This window comes from Suillus subalutaceus (genome assembly GCF_016647625.1).
Source record: "Suillus subalutaceus strain FC151 chromosome Unknown DFJ58scaffold_189, whole genome shotgun sequence".
Taxonomy (NCBI): Eukaryota; Fungi; Basidiomycota; class Agaricomycetes; order Boletales; family Suillaceae; genus Suillus; species Suillus subalutaceus.
Genome location: NW_024540438.1, coordinates 70,446 through 90,270, shown reverse-complemented (window position 1 = coordinate 90,270; position 19,825 = coordinate 70,446). Strand labels below are relative to the sequence as shown.

The following is a 19,825-nucleotide window of genomic DNA, read 5'->3' as shown; positions in this document are numbered from 1 at the left end:
CAAAGGGTGTGGTTATCTTCGGCCTGCAGCAAGGTGGTACGTCTGAAGTTGATGACTTACTGTAGAGTTACGACCATAGCTTTGTCACAAATACCACCCCACAGCAAATTGAACCTATTTGATGTGACGGTCACACTAAATTTTGGGGAGTGAAGCTATTTTGTGACAAGCGGTAAAACAGGAAAAATCGCCAATGGAAGAACCAAAAATCACTACAGACAAGTTAGCAGTGCGACCAAAAATCGTTATATAAGGTATTGGCTATGCGTCTGTGCTGTCCTCTTCCAAAATGAGGCATCTCCTTGCTTTCCTCTCCCTCACCTGCGTTTGAGGCCTCAGTGGCCTGAGCATTTCCTGAGACCTCTGACTCATACACCTCCGACTCGTTGTGTGGGACAAGTAAGCCATTGGGATCAACGCTGTAACCAACTGGTGGGTCCTGGCCACCATCTACGATATGTTGTAAGACAGCCTCAACTGCCACATCACTTCCGTCCAAGGTGTCAGCATCATCTGTGAATGCTGGCTCTTGATCTGCGATGTTGTTCTGCTGGGAAATTTTATATTGGCGAGTTGAAATCTTTGTCCAGAGGTCTGGCTCATTCTTCTGCACATCCTGAAGTCATTGCAAGGCCTCACAACTTGTAAGGCTGTCAAATGAGAGGTTGAACAATGGACCTGCATGGCAGGATGCAAAAGCCTAGAATGTACAGTCATTAGGACACTGTGATATTTAGTTAAAGGTAGAAACAAACCTGCTTGATAATTTCGGGTTTCTTGATGGTGTGGTACCCATTCAGTAGCCACTGCATGGAATGGTCGTGCAGGGTGGGCAATGTTGTATCAAGCTGCAATGCAGATGGAGTGTCTTGGGTCTTTCACAACAAAGCTAAAGCTTCATTTACGATGTCGGCATGTTCGGAGCGCTTCACCACCAGCTTGAAGGGACGTTGAACTCTGACATTGCATGGTTGTGCAATGCCTGTGCAGTTTCCAGGGACAAACCAATACTTGATCCATGGGTACGTCTCATTCAACCAAGTCTGAAAAGTGATGGACTTGTGAACCAACCAAACATTGAGCTGCAGAAGACATTCTTGATCAGGAGGTGCTCCTATGAGTTCCTTTTGGCGTTTCCAGTAGGGCACCAAGATGTCCGAAACATAGCTACACATCAAGTCAAAATTGGACCAATATGTGTCGGTGTTGGAGTAACAAAATTCGAATCTGAGTTGCCGAGCCTCCTTGTGCTGTGCAGACGTTGTTGCTGGGAGTGAGCACTTTGTTTTCCCACAATATATGATCGGGAAAGGCAGAGCATCACCGGCTGCAGAGATTCCAACGAGAGTAGTAAATGCTCGCTTCTTGTCTTGTCCAAGTACAGCGACCTGCTTTGAGCCCTTCACTTCGTATGTTGAGGTGTTGGCGGGCTGGTAGATAATGTTTGTTTGATTGTTGTTGACATAGAAGCTGGGATGAAAGATTGCACAGTCACGAATAGTGAGTGCGAGCTGCAAGAACTGTTTGAGACAGCATTCATCAGTGTTTTCAGGGAGTTTTTGTGCAGCGCAAGTTGCACGACAAAATGACCAGTGAAGATGTTCAAACAGGAACTTCTTGACCCATGACTCTGTGCAGTGAAAGCTTGAGCCGTCCTTTGCGATGTGGTCAAAGATATGGGTAATAGTGTTTTGGAGATGTCCTTGACAATGACACTGATGACGTCAGGATATGGAGAAAGAATGGATTTACCGGTGGTTGTGTCTTCTGGACGAGCACCATGTTTAGCGTGATCAAGGACTTTGTCAGTCCACCTTGGACATGTGCCGGTACGATCAATCCATTGGCCAATGACTTGTGAAGTGAGCGCCTTGAATTTTACTGGGTCTAGTATCTTTACCTCCCTCTCGATTGATTTGGAGACATGCCATATCCTACAATAGCAGCAGCACATAGGATTGTATCCCACAACAGTGGGTTCTGCCAGTTGACCCTCATAGCAGGCTCCAGCTCTCGAGTTCGTTTACATCTTCATCTGATGCACGGAGATCAAGATGCACCTTGGTCTCCGTTGAGGACATGTCAAACTTGGATGATGACAAGATCGACTCTGATAGATTGGGGTCGACAGCGACGTCAGGTATAGATGATGATGATGAGTTCGACTCTGATAGATCGGGGTCAATGGCAATGTTGGGTATATCGGCCTCCACTATTTCTACATCTGAGTCCAATGTCTGACAGAGAGATATTGTCTGTATCACCAAGGAGCTGTCCAAAATATGATGAGAACAATAACAACAACAAGTAGATCAGGACTTACTTCATTCTTCTCAAGGTGACTGTAAGCAAGAACTACAAACTCTTCCATGCACAAAACATCTTTCACATCATCAGAAAACAGTGGTCTTGGAATATTGCATGATGAATCGTGTTCAGAGCAGCAACTGCACATGAATACAAATCATGCTGGTCCCCATGTGGCATACCAAGGGCCTTGCGAAATGGTTTGAAGCTGTGCTGCTTCAGCCAACAGCGCATTACATCAATGTCTGCAGAGGGACAAGTCCAGTCAAGCGAGTCACCATAGAGTATTTCTTGTTGTGATGCATTAACTTCAAAGACTGCCCAGTGAAGATTGGTGATATTGATGGGAAAAATAACACATTGGAGCGTGCCATCATGAAGGCAGTCACCGATATAGCGGAGACATTTGAAAGCGTTGTGTGTTGCATACTCCTTCCATTGTGAAGCATCACATCGTAGTGCAGTAGATAGTGCAAGTGGTTTGATAGCAACTCTTGAGCAATTTTCAGGGTCTGAGAGCATGTATTTGTGTACCACCGACATGATGAGAGCGTCAATCAAACATCCATTAATTTTAGAGTCAGCAAGCAGTAAAGCTAATTCTGATGACCGAACTGATCCCTCTGCACCAAAACCTTTCCAGCGAACATCCCATGGAAGACAGCCAAGGACATTTAAAATCTCCATAACGACAATAAAGCCATCATTATCTGCAGATTCCCTTCTCCTTTCGACCCAATCCCGTGCAGCCAACCAAGTACCATCGAGCCACCATGACCTGTGCCATGGAATACCAGTATGATAGCACCCATAATGGAAGAGGAGTTGTTGGGAAAGCTGCGTGAATGATGGAATGACAGCCATCAAACCACGCTTGTCCAAACAGTTGTCGAAGTTCTGACGAGAGCGCAAAAGATGATACAGGACATGATAGAAAGTCCTTCAGAAGCTCAGAATCATTCAAAGCAGATTGTTGGGAGAAAAACCTAAGGACTGACCCCTTATCAATGTCATCAAATGCAAGGTTGATGGAAAGGTTGAGCAATGTATCCACGGAGAGATCTGGGGAGGGAGTGGAGATGCTGATCCACAGTGGCATGGCTTCAAGATGTTTGATCTCGTCTTGAATTATTTTCGGAGGACATCCCTGGGGAAACAAACGACCGCACGAGAGCCATTCTGAAGGGTCAAAAGTGATAGACATGCCGAGAAATGGACAAACTCACATGGAATACAGCTGACCATCTTGTTATCAATCCTAAATGTGCCCATAGTAGAGGGCCCAAGGCAACGACACGAGGATCTTTTGGTCCATGTCACCATCAAAAGGAAGAGAGAAGGTTTTGCACTGAGTTGGGGGACAAACTCACATGGAATGTGGCTGACCATCCTTTTATCCATTCTAAATGTGCCCATAGCAGAGGGCCCAAGGCAATGATGTGAGGATCTTTTGGTCCATGTCACCACCAAAAGGAAGAGAGAAGATTGTTGCACCGAGTCAGTCGGGGTGAAGCTAACTTGGATAGGTCACACGTCACAAGGGCGTATGAAGCTGCAAAGCTAAGTGTGACATGGTCACACCCAAAAGGGTGCAAAGCTACAGTTGTAACTCTACAGTACCCTGAGATCCCAGTGAGGGAATGCCTACTCAAATTTTCCCCTCTTGGAGAAATTATATTAAATATCTGATAATGTATTCAAATGAGATACTTGGGCAAGAGAATGTGTCTGTATGTAGGGAATGACAGATAAGGACAAGGATGTGCAGAATAAGAGTGGGACAGGATGTTTACAGCTTGTCATACATGGCAATCTGGCATAATCTGGGTGAGGGGTGCGGACATAGTTGGGCAACTTCATGATCACTCGCCAGTAACTGCCTATGGAGGTCAGTATATCAAATGCCTCAGGTGGACATTTTGGATCTCAGTGATCAGGGACTGGCGGTTGCACATTACGGCTGCGCTGGTTCAAACAGAGGCCCAATTATTCAACAAATGATGCATGTCCACCATGCCTTGGTCTCCCGACCAATGTTCGACGGAGCCCTTGATGTAGTGAAGGAGGTGTTTGACAGCCTGCCTGTGGGCTATGCCTAGGTTTGAGTTGAACCTGGCAAGAACGCCAATAGTGTAGGCAATGTCAGGACGAGTGGGTGGTGGCTAGATACATCAGAGCGCCAACAGCAGCAAGATAGGGCACAACACAAATGAAAGACACCTCCTCAGCAATCTGAGGTGATTGAGAGCGAGAGAGACGATGGTTTGGCTCCATAGGAGTGGTGACAGGCTTGCAATCAGCCATGCCAAAGCGCTCGAGAATGTCAAGTGAGCACTGACGCTGGGAGAGAGATATGGAGCGATTGGGACGGTCTCTATCTATCTTGATGCCCAGGAGTTGGGTGGTAGGACCAAGATCGCGAAATTTGAAGTGCTGAGAGAGCTGGGAGATGATTTGGTCAATGGCAGTGAGAGATTTCGATGCAAAGGTCATATCGTCAACAAGACAGGAAGGATGAGTAGCACACCTCAAAGCCCACATCAGCATCCTCCATCTCATCATCCACTTCATCATCTAACTGTGCATTAGAAAGCTTCCACCGCTTGTGAGGAGGGCAATGAGCTCGTGCTGGCAGTCTGGCACCAATGCCAACTGCAGAAGCGGGCAGAGGAGGACCTGGTGTTAGTTATATGATTATTCACCTCTACAGTATGCTTTCTATGTGTTTTATCTCTATATACTTACGGTATCATTACTCACATTTCTCTGACCATTTACATGACTTCCTGACCTCCCTAGGACATCCCTAGGTCAAGTTATTCCTTACCTTTGGATTGTGACTTGTCTGTTTACATTTGTTTACCAAACATCGCCCATACCCTAGAGTCCAGTGCTCCCTGCCTCTTTGGCAACTTACTCTGGACTCTAGGTACTGTATACTCTTACTATACTCCAATACATTAGCAACTTACTCTGGACTGTAGTCCTGATCATATCAGGTCACTTATTAGCCTCTAGAAGCAGCCCACTTCATTCCCATCTTAACACCTGGGGCAGCTGGCACAACAGGTCCATGTGCAGGAAGCTGAGGAGGTGCTGGATCAGGCCTTAAGGTGCCAGGCATATCTCCAGGATGGACATCTGGGACCGCTGGGTTGACTGCATGCTGAATAGGCAATACAGGAGGCGCTAGAGCGATGGCAGGTGGAACTGGAGGATATATATCACTGTCAGATACAAAATTCACTTAGTTGCTGTTCATCCAGATTGACTCATAGTAGAGATTGTAGGTGCTTCTGAATACAATGTGGGTTTGTTGGAATCTCTCCTACTGTATCTCAGCCTATAGTGCTACCTCCAACACATCTTATCTTTGCTTTCTACAACTGGAATATCTAGAGAGTAAGGTGTAAATTAGATTCACATGACCACCAATAACCCACCATGCCTCCTATTCATCACATATGGCTAGTCAAGGTTGGACAGATTTCAATATAGTGCCTCTTCTAGTCCTGTGAAATGTCCTCTTTGACCATCCTTTGTAATGAGCTTGATTCTCTTTCCTTCTAGAATAAAAAACAATGACCCATATGTACTCAACTCACCCTCTCCATTGTGTATGCAAGTTTCTATACACTCCTACACATCCATGAAGTTATCATTTGACAGGGGTATTGTCTTTAAAGCTCCCCATTCACCTTTGCATCCATCACCACCTCTAGCCTTGTATTGTACCTCCTTCAATGGAGAGATGATCAGGACTAGAGTCCAGAGTAAGTTGCCAATGTATTGAAGTATAGTAAGAGTATACAGTACCTAGAGTTCAGTGTAAGTTGCCAAAGAGGTAGGGAGCACTGGACTCTAGGATATGGGGGATATTTGGTAGATAAATGTAAACAGACAAGCCACAATCCCAAGGTAAGGAATAACTTGCCCCAGGGACAACCTAGGGAGGTCAGAAAGTCATGTTAATAGTCAGAGAAATGTGAGAAATGATACCATAAGTATATGTATAGATACACTGGATATTCCCAACCCTAACTTTGAGACGTCCAGGTAGTTTGCTTTGATGGCAAAAAATCAGGTTTCAGATCCTAAGAGACCTAGTTTTCCAGCAGTATAACCTGGTACTGAGATGAATGTATTATTTATTGTTGAGCTAAGATGAGACAAAACAGGAGTTTGAGACTTGTCATCTCAAGGACATGAAAGCCTTGTATCTCAAAAAAGAAACATAATATTAAGCATTACAAAATGACGCCTCAGGAATGGCTGAGCAGGAAAGGATCAAGAATGAGAGACTGGTGAACAAGATTGAGAATGGAGAACTCAAAGATGAGAAGGTGGAGCAGGACAAAGAAGTACATGATGTTGTCATGGATGACAATGGCATAATTATTAATGTAGCCCCTGTATTACCCTCGAGCCCAAAATACAGAGGCTAAATCTGGTGAAATTATATCACATTTTAATCCTCCCTCTTTCCACAAAGGCAAAGACAAGGCCCTCATACTACAAAAACTTCAACTTTGAGGATTACTCCTATCGAGTAGCTATACATCAGAACTATCCTAGTTTGTAACAGTTGCAAGTATACTCACATGACCCATCAAGATATGATGAGATTATTGGTATGTTATTATTGACATGATTTATATTCACCACTTGGAGATCACCACTATTCAGATTTTAAATTTCCTAGCCATTTTATAGACTACATAATTCTGATCTCTATGGCCTTTATTTCTTTCTCTGATATAGCCATAAGGTTATCAAGTGTTCCTCACACACTTGATGTATCCTTAAGAGCCAAGATAATGTCATACTGCTGTACTTCTACAGTGAGGGACCCAAAGAGATTTTTTCTCAGCTTATGCTTTCATCCAGAGTGAGCAGTCTCCTGGCCTTCAGTCTATCAATTTCTTCCAGTTTAACTTTTGCAGCTTTGCTATAGAGTAGGTTGTAAGATAATCCATAGCATGATGGTGCGGTATATGAGGGCCAAATTTCATTGAGAAACTGGTAAAAGTAGCAGTCACTGCCACCTTGAGTTTTTGAGGATCACTGACATGCTGTCCCATGGTCTTTGCCACCTATTCTTGTAGTACTTGTACATTATATATTGTAATGCAACAAAAAGTATTATACATGAAACATTGCTATAGCAAAGCCTAGGACTTCAAGTCATATATTAAGGCCCTTCTCTCTCCAGTACTTTGAGTCATACATCAAGGCCCTTCTTCCTCCAGACTTTCATTTGTTTATTCCATCTCTATGAGCATTAATAACTTGTTCAGGCTAGATGGATCATTGCAGGCATGCAAATTCAGAGAAGATATTAAAGACACAGAAAGGTAGATAAAGTGTCATATCGGAAGCTCTCATAGGCATTATGAAGTGTATATTGAAAGCAGGGAAATGGTGATTGAAAGAACAACATAATCCAGGAATGCATGTCCATTTTCATAGTTACAAGCTGCTGGAGAGTGAAAGTCAGTAATGGCAATCAAAGAAGGAACTGAGGTAGCAAGATGCATAATCTTTGCTGCTGCAAGACCATTCCAGTACAATGACAATATTAACACCAAACATACAGGGCCATGGCCAAGCTTGGCAGGCAACCACTTGACACCCAAATAATAAATTCATGTCATTTGGAATGTCTATGAAATAATCTAGTCATTCAGGACCTGGCTGCACAGTTAATTATCAATATCAATAAAGTAGTGTGACTTGATAAACATGGACAATGAAGATGTGTCATATCCTGTGTTTCCAGACCTGGATGCAGACACTGGTCTTTAGATCTCAGCATCTACTGCATTGTTGGATGCATGATGGCACAACACTTTGGCCACAGGTTAAGGTCACTTGACTTTATGGTTCAATTATCTTTGTGTTTTTAATCAATGGGGATACCTTGGATGAAATTATATATTTGCTTATTATATGAATCTTGTGATGTTGCAGCACTGGGACTAGAATAAGACAATGAAAACTGGGAGAGGATACATGACCTTTCTTAAAAGTAAAAACTGTAGTCAAGTCAGTGTTGCATTGATCCTTTTTAAGAGATTTATGGTCTTCACAATTCTGATTGCCAAGCTTCTTGGTCCTCTGGTAAGCCCTTTGTATTCACTTCTTCATCATCTATAAAACCCCTAGGTGGCAGGGCTTCTTCTTGGTGTTCTCATCCTTATCCTCTTTGCTGCCAGTGCCAGTGAATGATCTTCTCTGTAGGTTTGACAGCTTGAACTAAATGATGTATGGAAGAGCTGAGAGTGCCATGAGGGAGTCATTGTTGTTGTCCAAGAGGGATATACTGCGAACATTATGTATTTTTTCTGATAAAACATGGAAAATGTTTCACAAAAGATCTTTGTCTTTACTATCTCTATGGGACAAAGTGCATCTGCTTCCCCATAAGCCACCTTCAGGCCACTCTCCTGCTCCTTCAGGAACCACAGCCTCTAGCTCTTTTCTTCACGATGACCCTCCAAGCAGTGATACATCATTGCTACCAATGCCACCTCAATACAGCCGCCATAGTACTTCCCTATAAAACAAGTGTCAGAGGGTGAGTTAATACTTTTCTTCTTCACCACCACTTGCCATTGACACTTAGTACTTCCCTATAAAATAAGTGTCAGAGGGTGATATGATACCTTTTGCTATCAACCACAAAGCAGCCATCTGAATCAATCAAAGCATGAACACTCAACCTCATTCGCCTCACAACCTGGGCCACCAAAATGGTGGCCAACCCAATGGCGGCCATCACTACCCTGACCACACTAGTGACATCCAGCCAAACCAAGCTCCCGCGCTCAATCAGGTATGTCGAGTGGGTTGATACAACAAGGGACTCATGCAGTTGGATAGCCACAGAGTAGGAGGGGTTGGCGTCCATGCACGCACAGTCTGGACCTCAGGCATCTGGCCAGAGCATGTTTCCATTGATTGTTGGTTGAATCGCAGGCCTCTAAAGGAGGTAAGGCAAGGGTCAGAAAGGCAGAGAGAATGTACTGATGGATTTGGCTTGAATTTGCTGCTGGCCATGGAATTCCATGACTCTACCAATGACTTGGACTGGGTAGCCAATGGCAGTAGCAGGAGGCAGAGGGTGAGGCAGCGGATGACTGTGCAGTTCAGTTAACACTGCCAATCTCAGGGAGTTCCTGTCCAGGTGAGCATAGGGTAGAGGGTGGTGAAGCATACATTCAATTACTGCCGTAGAATCATCCACTTTGTGACCGGGTGAGTAACAACAACTGAGGAAAAGTATTGGCTCACCAGTGTACATCATCTATCTCTTGGACACCTCAATTCCCACCACCACTCCAACAATTAGCACAATTTGACAGGAAATATGTCCCAGCCACTCCCTCATTGAGAAAACGTCTCTGATGAAGTACAGGGCCATTGCCTTGTGCATGGTAGTCCATTTACATATGTCCTCTTGAGAGGGAGATGGCTTCTGGTTGAACTTTGAGTTCCATGCAACTGATAAAATTGTTGTATGAGTGAACCTTCAGTATGAATGTGACAACTCACATGCTGAAGTATTGGTTAGGTCTCTTGAAAACAAACCCATTTGGCAGGGTGTGGTTCTTCCATGGTTGGTGCAAAAGATGATGCCCCACCATATGAAGATCATGATTTCATGCAATCCAGTGCAGCAGGTGGTGATGACCGCTGGGGCAGGTTAGTAGCTGGGCTTGGTGAGTAAACTTGATGACTAGTGGAATAGAAACACCACCACCATATGAAGATTCCAATTTTGAGCCAAAGTATGAATGAGGGTACCGATATATTCAGAATTGCATACCTTCAAATAAAATGCGCAAGGTGGTGATGCAAGAAGTTAGTGTGCCAATGCACAAATAGACTGGATTGCACTGAGATCTAGAGCTGGGTGAATGACTCGTTATATAATAGATTAAAAACTCGCACCTGTATCACAAACAGGTGTCACTAGGACACTGCAGTGTCAAATATGTTAATAGAAAACTTTTGCATTTCTCAACAACTGCAAACTTGCTAAGAGAGAAGAGGGAAATCTTTGTAGGAATTAACATTGTGCTTACACAATTTGGACAATCATAAAGCCTAAAGTCTAAGTATGCTACATGTCAATGTATCTAGATCGGAGATTGTCTGTTAGTACAGACATCCTAACTAGGATTTTCTGCCAATGTTTAGCTCGTATGAGATGATCAGGAAGGATGTAGTTATTTCATAGGAGCTTTCAATCATAATGCTCTGCATATGCCCTAGTGAGATTAGGCAAGGGAAAGGCAAAAAAATCGCAACTTTGACATCATTATAGGGCAGAGAGACACCAATGGTCAACATATCAATAAACTTGTGGACTGGGAGGAGGTTTAAATCCGACATGCCCAGGCTGCAGTTGAATGCAAGTCCGAGGTATTTCAAAGTGCAGCAGTTAAGCAAAAGAGTCGCAAGCCCAGCTAGGGATGCCCTAGGAGGTGCTGGCCAATAGCGCAAGGTGCTGAGAATGAGGGTCTCTATTTAGGGGATGCCACATGCAAGCGCATGCAATGCATCATCATCAAGGTTACACATATTGAATGAATTCCCCCAAGATGGCACCATTGAAGTGGAAAGGGAGGGTAATGTGTAATTGCTGGCAAGGGATGCTGATCACATGCAACAGGGTGATTGTAGCTTCTAATGATGCCTCACTCATCCCACAGAGAAGGAAGGAGTTGAGGAATATGACCCTGAAAGAGCAAATAGGGTGATGGAACATCATGTTACCCTGCAGCAGTATGGTCAGAGAGCACAGCGAAGGGATCAGGTGAATGTGATGCATGAAATCCCCCACACCTTGACTACATTGCATGTAGACAATAGTATGGAGGGGGGGAAGTATCCGCAGGACATTGGAAAAGATGGCATCTAAGAAGACACCACAGTATGGGAGCATGAGCATTTCCAAGCCCATATGGATCAGGCTGTATCTTCTTTTAGCAACCAACTGTCCAGCATTTTGCCACTCAGGATCTTCAGGGACCCACTGCTGCACGATGTCAAGTTGAGTTCTTGCACAGTTGCTAGATCCTTTTCGAAGAGTTCAAGGGTATGCCTGCGGGCTGTCTCTATTCTGCGAGTTGCGGCAGTGTCTGTCGTGCCAAACGAAGCGCTTGATGGTGTTGCAGACGCCCAGATAGATCTTGCGCTGTCAAGGTTATTCCTGGCCCCAAGAAAATGTTAGTACCCGTAGAGTCAGTGAAAGAAAGACTTACTGGCTAGCAGTGAGGTTCACTAAATTCTGTCAATACTCCATCTGCAACGTCTCATGCTCCGGCTCACTGCACAGGCCGTGCAGGTAATCCCTTTCTTCTTGCAACCACCATTCAAACACAGACTCGTCCGGGATATGGATGTCTTGCATGAGCTTCTTGAGGATGATCTCACCGTCTGAGAGAATATCCAGCGCCTGCTTGTAGTTATTATATAGAAAATTTCCTAAGGTCGAATCAGACTGTTGCGTTTGAACTAAGTCACGAAAAAACTTACCAAGACTGGGATAGACTTCATACTCATCGTTATGCTCAAAATACGCTGCGATGAGCTGCTGATGGTGAAACACACTAGCATAACGAAGTGTTGATACTAGAGCGTTGGATTTCGAGAAGGTGCATTCACAAGTTTTGAGGTCCTCAAGTCCAAGACCAGATACATATGTTGTGAGATGATACAACTGGCAGAGATGTTCGTGTGCGTATCCATGGAAGGCTCCGACCAAACAAGTATGATTGAGAGAGCGAGTGAGTGGACCCAATGCGCTATTGTCGAGGGTGGTTTTAAATTGACATCCAATATCATACTCGCTGCCCAGATCTGTGCCGAAGGCATCAAGCAGCTTGGCGACAATGGAAAGCGGATACTTAGCACTGTAATGAAAATGTCAGTACAAATTTGAAAGAAACAAAGTCCGACTTACAGTTCACCACTTTGGACCATGTCAGCGATAAGCAAACAGAAACCATGACGACAAACAGCAAGGAAAATGCCTGTTTCATCGTAAAGCCCCCATGATCTCTTTGTCTTCTCATCGTCCATATTCTTCCATCGCCCAGTGCACGGGTTCTCCTCATCAGAATGCTCTACCTGTAGATAATTGTCAATGTACATAATTTCTGGAAATGAATGCATGGTCTTACCGAATACTCCTCACTTTGTGCTGGACTCACGTACATATTAACATACTCCCAAGAAAGATAACGATTGTTGCACACCCATTGTATAGTTCAGCGCCTATTAGTCGTCACAAGACCCTCTTGAGTGAGTTGTTGCCATCCATGGCATAGAGCAGGCGGAAAGTCATTGTAGGCTCATTTTGCAGCTCATACATGCAGCAGGGGCAAGCGTTCCTCAAACGCCAGTCAGGAGAATTGGGATGGATCGCGGTATTGATGAGAGAGTCCACACGAGTCCGCAATTGCAGATAGAGGTCAAATGATATCGAAAATTGGCGTGATAAGTACCTTGAGCGATGCCAATATAACAAGCAAAACAGACTTACACCATGCAAGTCACAAATGGACTTCACAAATGCTTGAATAGAAAAGTGAGGATTCCGCAACCAAGCCACACGGTACAGTTCTAAAGCATCGATATAGTGACAGATGGTGATATCGGGGAGCAAGGGATGACACCATGGTGGACGAGAGCAGATGCAACAAAGTGGTCAGTTGAAGCAATAGTTACCGAGACCTTCTCAGCGTCTAAATTATACATTAGCCAATGGATGCAATCCGGAAATGAAACTTACAATAAATATCAACGACTTGAACATCCCAAGAGCCTGAGTTAGGATCCACATGCGACTGGTGAGTCCTATGAACCTCTAAGAAGCTTCTAAAACCGTGCTGAGCACGCTCGTGATTCCATTTAAGGCAGGCATCAGTAAGTCCAAACATTTGTTGATCGAAGGCATCAACACGGCGCTTAATGCGATCCCTGCGAGTCCGGTGATCCACATGGCATTTTTGTTGCTTGCAGATTTTCTATCAATGCAAGGTTAGTGAATATGTTAGCCTTCAAACTGGAGACTTACGGTGTCCAAAAGTCCCCGTATATCTCTCTTGCGAGATCCTCAAACTCACCTCCCGCATGGCTGATCTCAATTGTGTGAGTGCCGTCCAATATATTGCCGAAATCTGTGTTGTCATTGTCATAGTCCATGTCAAAAGTGTTGCTACCTGCCTGTTGCTGGGCAAGTGCCTCGAGCCTACGACGCTCCTCAGGGGACATCGCTGTAGAAGTAGAACTGTAAGTCTTTGAAATTGGCTAATAAAAATAAAACTAACCTTGCAGTCAGGCACACTGCTCTTCATGGGCCTTGATGGCACGAGTCGCAAGTGCCTTTGGCCCATAAACCTCAATTGTGTGCACTCGGAAACCGTGCTGGTTGTGATCGGCTTTGATTGCCTCACCTTTTGAGTGGTGAGTCGCGTTTGATTTCGGGATTTTGTTAGCATGTTCTGACGCATATATTATTAATCAACACACTTGAAAGCTTGAAGTGCAACAATTGATTCACGTGACCACTGACCTTGCGTTCTGTCTAAGTTGCTGATCTTAGATGTCTCGGATGACAGCTTCTTCCGCAAGTTCTTCGACCACCTCAGGTAGATGTCGTGGGTCAGAGGAGCTCTTACAGGCAATGACTGTATCAGGTGCGTGATTTTTTATACCTGAACTCAAGCCAGCTGACTTTTAATATAGATCTTCCCATTGAGACTATCACGTACAGCAAGCAGTGTACAATTATCACCGACGAGGAACACATCACCTTTTCTAACCCTCATCCTCGTGCACCCCCGCCTATACTATCAAATGCTTCGCACCAATCCAGCATCCTGTCGCCACCTTCCACACCAGGATCTGATCTTCGGATCAGATCCTTCGATCAGATCCTGGTGGCCCTCTTACAGATGCCCTCACAGATGTCATGGAGCACGTTGCTCCTTACGTCCCACCCATCCCTCACCCTAGCGAGCTGTGTGCGCCGTATCCCGGCGAAGAACCTGATGCTTATTGGGTCGTTACAGTGGGTCAGGAGGTAGGAATTTTCTTTCACTGGTACGTCACTTTTGAATTCATTTCCACTCATTTTACTAACTATGTGTCTGACTATTTTAGGCTTGATGTTGGTGAACGTACTCTGGGCATCAGTGGAGCCATTCAGGTCAAGCAAGAGACTTGGGCAGATGCTTTGCACCTGTATATGAGGGAATACGAGGAAGGCGCGGTGGAAGTGCGTCCCCATGTAGGTGGTTGTTCTGGCCACTCCATTCCCTCATACCATTATCTCTGCATTGCCTGCCTTGTCTGCAACTTCCAGCGAGGATAGTATCTGGACGCATATTGAGGACCTGTTGGAACAGATGAGCCAGGTCACGTGGTACTAGACTGGATATACGTAGTTTTTATATACATAGTTGTTGCATCAAACCATTGACTCTATTACAAGCAAAATAAAAATGTGTATTGATCTGTTGATCCGCAATCTCAGTTCTGAGTAGATCAAGTCCCCTATACACATACACTACACTTGAATGAGCATCAAGATTCATATTGATTTGTTATTCTGAGTGTGCCTGCTTGAGTAACTGTTACTTGAATGTTTCTTTCACATTTTAGATCAGTAGTCAAAGGTAGTTGAAGTAATAGTACAGCATTGACACTTTTGAAGCATGGTGATGCAGTTACCGCTTTAAGTGATGCAACAAGTTCAACGAGTTTGTGAGCATCAAACCAGTGAGTACTATGTCTGTGCTTCCACATCACAAATTGGAGCACCGGACCTTTCATATATGAACAAATAGGCTATCCTCATGCCGTCAGACGGGTTGGTGTGATTAATTACATCTACATCTTGCTTCCCAGTAGTGTTTTGTGTAATATAGCGAACTTGTTTGCCATCCCGTTCGCCATGTTCGCTACTCGTCATTTCAGCATAAGTCTTACATGTTATGCCATTTCAATGATGAATCACACCCAGGATTTTGACGGATAATGTTTATTGGATTGTAGTATGTCTATCAAGCTCGTTCATAGTAATGTACAGATGAGAGCCTCGAAGCAGGTATGGAGGGAGCATATTCATCAAGTTTGACTTCAAAAAACCTCACCTCCAATAAGATGACAGTGAGCATGTCATATATCTGAATAAACTTATCCTTCATCACCCTGCCATTGTGCAATAGCTGACAGCAATTTTCCTTAGGTCACTGAGTATCTCCCGCCCTGACTGCACATGGTCTTCACACATGCTAAAGAACGTGTCCACCGAACCGTACCTTGCACACCACTACCCAGACGCGCCATTAATCACCGTCATGCAAATCCACCTGTGCGGGTACTTCTTCAGGTGCCCAATCTTCACCATGCCCTGTCGCACATACCACGTAGAGATCCTTTACACCAAAGAGCCGGAATCCGACCATCCAGATGTGCCAGCCTATACCATCTCAGATTCAGGTGTGATATCAGCACCATGCTCTGTGCTCCATGAGATACCTGAATAGTGCACTACCCTATGAACAACATGAAAGGTGGTGTGCAACTGAAGTCATTTTAGTATCTGAGCACATATTGGGGTAAAAAATAATGCACCCGAACCCATTTCTGCAAACACACTTCTGCTGTCTTCACCACACCAATTATAGAGCATGAAGCCATATCTTGGGCCACCAGGCCCCAGAAAATTGTCTTGTTGAAGTTAACTCCATTGCTGCCCTTCACTTTGTGGGTGATAATGTAGTCAATCATTTGTGTTTTATCTTCAGGTGTCTAGTGGCATCGTTGATCAGTGTGAGTCTCTTGGCTCCCTGATCCAGTAGCTTTCTCTGCAGTGGCACTGTTTTTCTTACCTATTGTAGGTGCTGATAGTTGGATATAACCCTTACTTGACCTCACAGAACGAGTTGAACAAGGACAGCAGGTGCAGAGGTTTGACTTGTTGGGGTGGGGGAAGCTGTCCTTGAAGCAAGTGCTTCAAGGGACAATGATCCAGGTAATATTGAGACACCTGGATCTGTAAAATGGGTTACAAAAAGTATGGCTTTACTAAGATAGAAACATCCATTGGTGCGTTTTAAGCTTATTTTACCATTGCTGAATGAAGAGCAGGTGTTATTACATGCATTCCCATGGCTGCAGCACTTGCAAGCCATATTACATGTACAGACTATGTATTAAGTTTGCAGATGCTGGACTTGACAGGCGAATATCAAGGTCAAGGTCTACAGATGATGCATTTAGACTTGGACAATTTCTTCCCTTTGAGTATTCAGATGATTATCTTTGCATTCCAGACAAATATGATGGAGGATGTAGAGATGAGTGCATCCTACTTGTACATTCTGAGGCTGATCACATGTATGGAGTTGAGGAAGAGGAGAGAAATATTATGTACTCAATAGAACCTGCTCGATTTGTAGGGATGAGCAATATTACCAGAGGTGATAATGAAGTCTAAATACGTGTAATCTAAATATACTACATGTCAATATATCTAGATTGAACGGGATCTGCTATTGTGGTCCTCCTTCCAAGATTTTCTGCCAATGGTTAACTCATGTAAGATGATCATTATGAACGTAGTTAGCTTGTAAGAAGCTAAGATCATAAGGCTCTATGTAAATCATAGTGAGATTAGGCAAGGAGTGAGCCCAGAAAACTGGAACTGCGATGTCATTGTAAGGTGGGGAGACAGACGCCAATGCTTGCTGATCAACTTGTTACCTGAGAGGAGATCTGAGTCCAAAGTGCCCAGACTGCAGGAAAATACGAGTCCCAGTTGTCTTAAACCATGACAATTGAGCAAAATGGACCTACCTGCGGCTAGTGATGCACTAGGAGGGATTGACCAATGATGTGAGGTCTCAAGGAATAGAGCCTCCATTTGCGGCATACTAAGAGCGAGGTCAAGGAGGGCGTCATCATTGAGACTGCACATGTTGAAGGAGGGTAAGGTCAACGTGTGTCAGCCCAGCTGGATAAAGCAGTTGAAGAAAATCAACCCTCAGTGGGGCACTGTCATGCAGAGTGTAATGTCCACCTCCCACATCCATGGTAAAATGTGCGAGACCCAGGATTTGGAGCACAGGCTCAATGCCATAAGGACTCTCAGCTGGCAGGCATCAGATGAATGTGCCCAATTCACTCCTGCCAAAGTTGTAAGGCGGGTGTGATACCAAAACACTGGCAAGGGACCCTGACCTTGCACAATATAGTGATGGTAGCCCCAAAAGATTCGTGGTCCAAGCCACTGAACAAGATGGAGTGTTAGAATATGAGCTTGAAAGAATGAAGGGGGTGATGAAATGTCAAAGTGCACTTTGGCAGGTACACTTTGTCATGGATGACAAGTGTTAGGTTGAGTAGGGAGGGATGTGAGAAGATTGCGCACATTTCCTTGGACTTGAGAATGGGTATTCTAAGAGTCTGTAGGGAAGGAATCATGTGAATCTGACAGGCGAAATCACTAAGATGTTGACTCAAATCAACGTAGCCAAGATTATGGAGGGGAGGGAGTGTGCTGAGGATACCCGTCATAATGGAGTCCAACCCCATGCCATACTCTGAGAGTATGAGCATATCTAAACCCATATGGATTATTTGGGGCACAAATTCCAAGAGGGGATCCAAGCAGGCGGTTAGTTGTAGGCAGGTAAGATGGGGAAGGAAGGGGGCCTGGGATCTAGAGGCATGGGATTGAAAGATGGCTTTGAAAGACTCTATGGCATAGTGGCCCAAACTGCACTGCCAGGAGACAATGGCGCAAATTTGAGGGGCATATATGTTGAAATGTTCAAGGTCTGATAGTGAAGGAGGCCTAAGGTAGACCTAAGGGGGCTTGAAAGATTTGAGAGCAGAGAATAAGGTGGTGACTTACATAACCCCAAGTTCCATCTGACCTAAAGGTCCTCCTAACAATGTCCTTTGGCATGAGGTAAAGTAAAGGTTCTGCAGAAGGCAACTCCCTCCACAGGAACATTAGGGTGACACCACTTACCACTTTATTAAGTGTCAAAAGTTTGAGGTTAGCATTTTGATACAGTGCATATTGCAACCAGTGATGAATGATGTGGGTAATAGACATTCTTGTTAAGTCCATTACTGACCACAACCCTCTCAGAGTAAGCCAAGCCTTAACAACATCTAACTCTTACACGAGTACCAGTCCCTGCTTGCCCTGGCGTTCCAGCACTATCCGCCTTCAGGCCAGGGGAAGCAGGAAGCCCTGCCTCGCAGAGATAATCCAGGATCAAACTCTAAAGGGTTAGCGCATAAATTGTTTAATTAATTTAAATGCACCTTAGGGAGGAAAGTCTAGAGGGGTGCATAGACATAGGAGGGAATTAGACAGACCCAGTTCATCATGCATCTTTTGCTTGTCCAGAGTGTACACTTTCCTCTTAATACTGGGGAGTAAAGCTGCCCCATTTCATTGCATATATCCTAATCTACAACTAGAATGAATGTAGCCAACACTGTATTCTGAAGTAGATGTCCAAACCATATTTCAAAGCAGGCGGATGGCATTCTAATGTATGGTAAGGTGCGTAGTGTATCAAATCTGTTGATGCTGCACAATGCAAACCTGATCGAAACCAAGAGTGATGGTAATGTTAGTGCAAGAGATAAGTGTCATCCTCTTCATCCTCTTTATCCTCATCACTCCCTCCCTCCCCTGCTTCGATATCAAGGAAAGTATTTCTAGCCTGAAAGATGTAAGTATAGGAATATTAATATGACTGATAACTTACTGACCGTCAAGGTTCACGAATTGACTTCTTTGGAGGTTCCACCAAGTGTTTCAGCTTCTCCAGATGGAGGTTTGCAAGGGCTACCTTATCATTGCCATCATCAGAAAACAATGCCACCCTAACATTGATCCAATCAGATTGGTGATGTCGATCACTGAGGTACGTGCAGAATTGATCTTCCATATCAGTGTAAGTTAACTCTGTGGTGAGGAAATGTTCCAAGATGGCCCAAGCGGCAGGATCCTTCAAGGCTGATGGCGCTGGAAGTCCAAATGGATAAGTGCATGTGTTGATATCTTCCACAGTTGCCTACCTTCTAATCTGATGTGTTTGGCATTGTGCAGTGTCACATATACCATCTGACAACTGCACTAAACAGTGAAAGAGCTAGACTACTCCAGGAGGAAAATATATTTACTGGCTGAGCAGAAGGAAGAACTGGTACAGAAAGAGGCCAAACTAAAGAAGTTGAAGGGGAAGTATTTAGGGAGATGCTTGGAAAGAGAATGAGTCTATATAGTTTATGCAGGAGCTGGAGAATGGCCTTGATCTGTGTAGCTCCTTTTTGACCTATCATTACTATGAAATCCAGGAAAATTGAATATTGCACTATTTCCTTCATGCCCCCAGGTCCAGCCCTGAAGATCCTACACCAGGCCATAGATCACACTATCTTGAAGATATAGCTGCAGAGAACTATAGGTGCAGGT

At 44.4% G+C, this 19,825-nt stretch overlaps 7 protein-coding genes across 7 annotated transcripts; 1 reads left to right on the top strand and 6 right to left on the bottom strand.

The window, feature by feature from the left end:
• Positions 1-622: 622 nt before the first annotated feature.
• On the bottom strand, positions 623-863 carry DFJ58DRAFT_669459 (uncharacterized protein; the record flags this gene model as incomplete). The annotated part of the gene is made up of 2 exons (XM_041382789.1): positions 623-700; positions 756-863. Coding segments are annotated over 2 exons (186 nt in total), but the record flags the coding sequence as incomplete, so codon positions are not given.
• A 120-nt stretch (positions 864-983) lies between these two features.
• Positions 984-1,664, bottom strand: DFJ58DRAFT_637676 (uncharacterized protein; the record flags this gene model as incomplete). Its single annotated transcript, XM_041381305.1, has 1 exon — positions 984-1,664. A coding segment is annotated over one exon (681 nt), but the record flags the coding sequence as incomplete, so codon positions are not given.
• Positions 1,665-2,385: 721 nt separating this feature from the next.
• DFJ58DRAFT_669452 (uncharacterized protein) lies at positions 2,386-3,511 on the bottom strand (the record flags this gene model as incomplete). The annotated part of the gene is made up of 2 exons (XM_041382786.1): positions 2,386-3,028; positions 3,069-3,511. 2 exons carry the CDS (start codon positions 3,509-3,511, stop codon positions 2,386-2,388), a joined length of 1,086 nt encoding a protein of 361 aa, XP_041237181.1.
• Positions 3,512-4,531: 1,020 nt separating this feature from the next.
• Positions 4,532-5,921, bottom strand: DFJ58DRAFT_846845 (uncharacterized protein; the record flags this gene model as incomplete). Its single annotated transcript, XM_041393371.1, has 9 exons — positions 4,532-4,596; positions 4,647-4,749; positions 4,835-4,983; positions 5,068-5,102; positions 5,135-5,152; positions 5,280-5,285; positions 5,337-5,517; positions 5,751-5,775; positions 5,913-5,921. The coding sequence occupies 9 exons, from the start codon at positions 5,919-5,921 to the stop codon at positions 4,532-4,534; spliced, it is 591 nt and encodes a 196-aa protein (XP_041237180.1).
• Positions 5,922-11,280: 5,359 nt separating this feature from the next.
• DFJ58DRAFT_846843 (uncharacterized protein) lies at positions 11,281-13,590 on the bottom strand (the record flags this gene model as incomplete). Its single annotated transcript, XM_041393370.1, has 9 exons — positions 11,281-11,524; positions 11,577-11,595; positions 11,644-11,799; positions 11,851-12,227; positions 12,278-12,444; positions 12,860-12,939; positions 12,993-13,061; positions 13,109-13,296; positions 13,394-13,590. The coding sequence occupies 9 exons, from the start codon at positions 13,588-13,590 to the stop codon at positions 11,281-11,283; spliced, it is 1,497 nt and encodes a 498-aa protein (XP_041237179.1).
• A 331-nt stretch (positions 13,591-13,921) lies between these two features.
• Positions 13,922-14,750, top strand: DFJ58DRAFT_846842 (uncharacterized protein; the record flags this gene model as incomplete). Its single annotated transcript, XM_041393369.1, has 5 exons — positions 13,922-14,015; positions 14,065-14,340; positions 14,391-14,421; positions 14,482-14,590; positions 14,613-14,750. The coding sequence occupies 5 exons, from the start codon at positions 13,922-13,924 to the stop codon at positions 14,748-14,750; spliced, it is 648 nt and encodes a 215-aa protein (XP_041237178.1).
• A 3,747-nt stretch (positions 14,751-18,497) lies between these two features.
• Positions 18,498-19,474, bottom strand: DFJ58DRAFT_846841 (uncharacterized protein; the record flags this gene model as incomplete). The annotated part of the gene is made up of 4 exons (XM_041393368.1): positions 18,498-18,620; positions 18,950-19,070; positions 19,141-19,375; positions 19,429-19,474. The coding sequence occupies 4 exons, from the start codon at positions 19,472-19,474 to the stop codon at positions 18,498-18,500; spliced, it is 525 nt and encodes a 174-aa protein (XP_041237177.1).
• Positions 19,475-19,825: the final 351 nt, after the last annotated feature.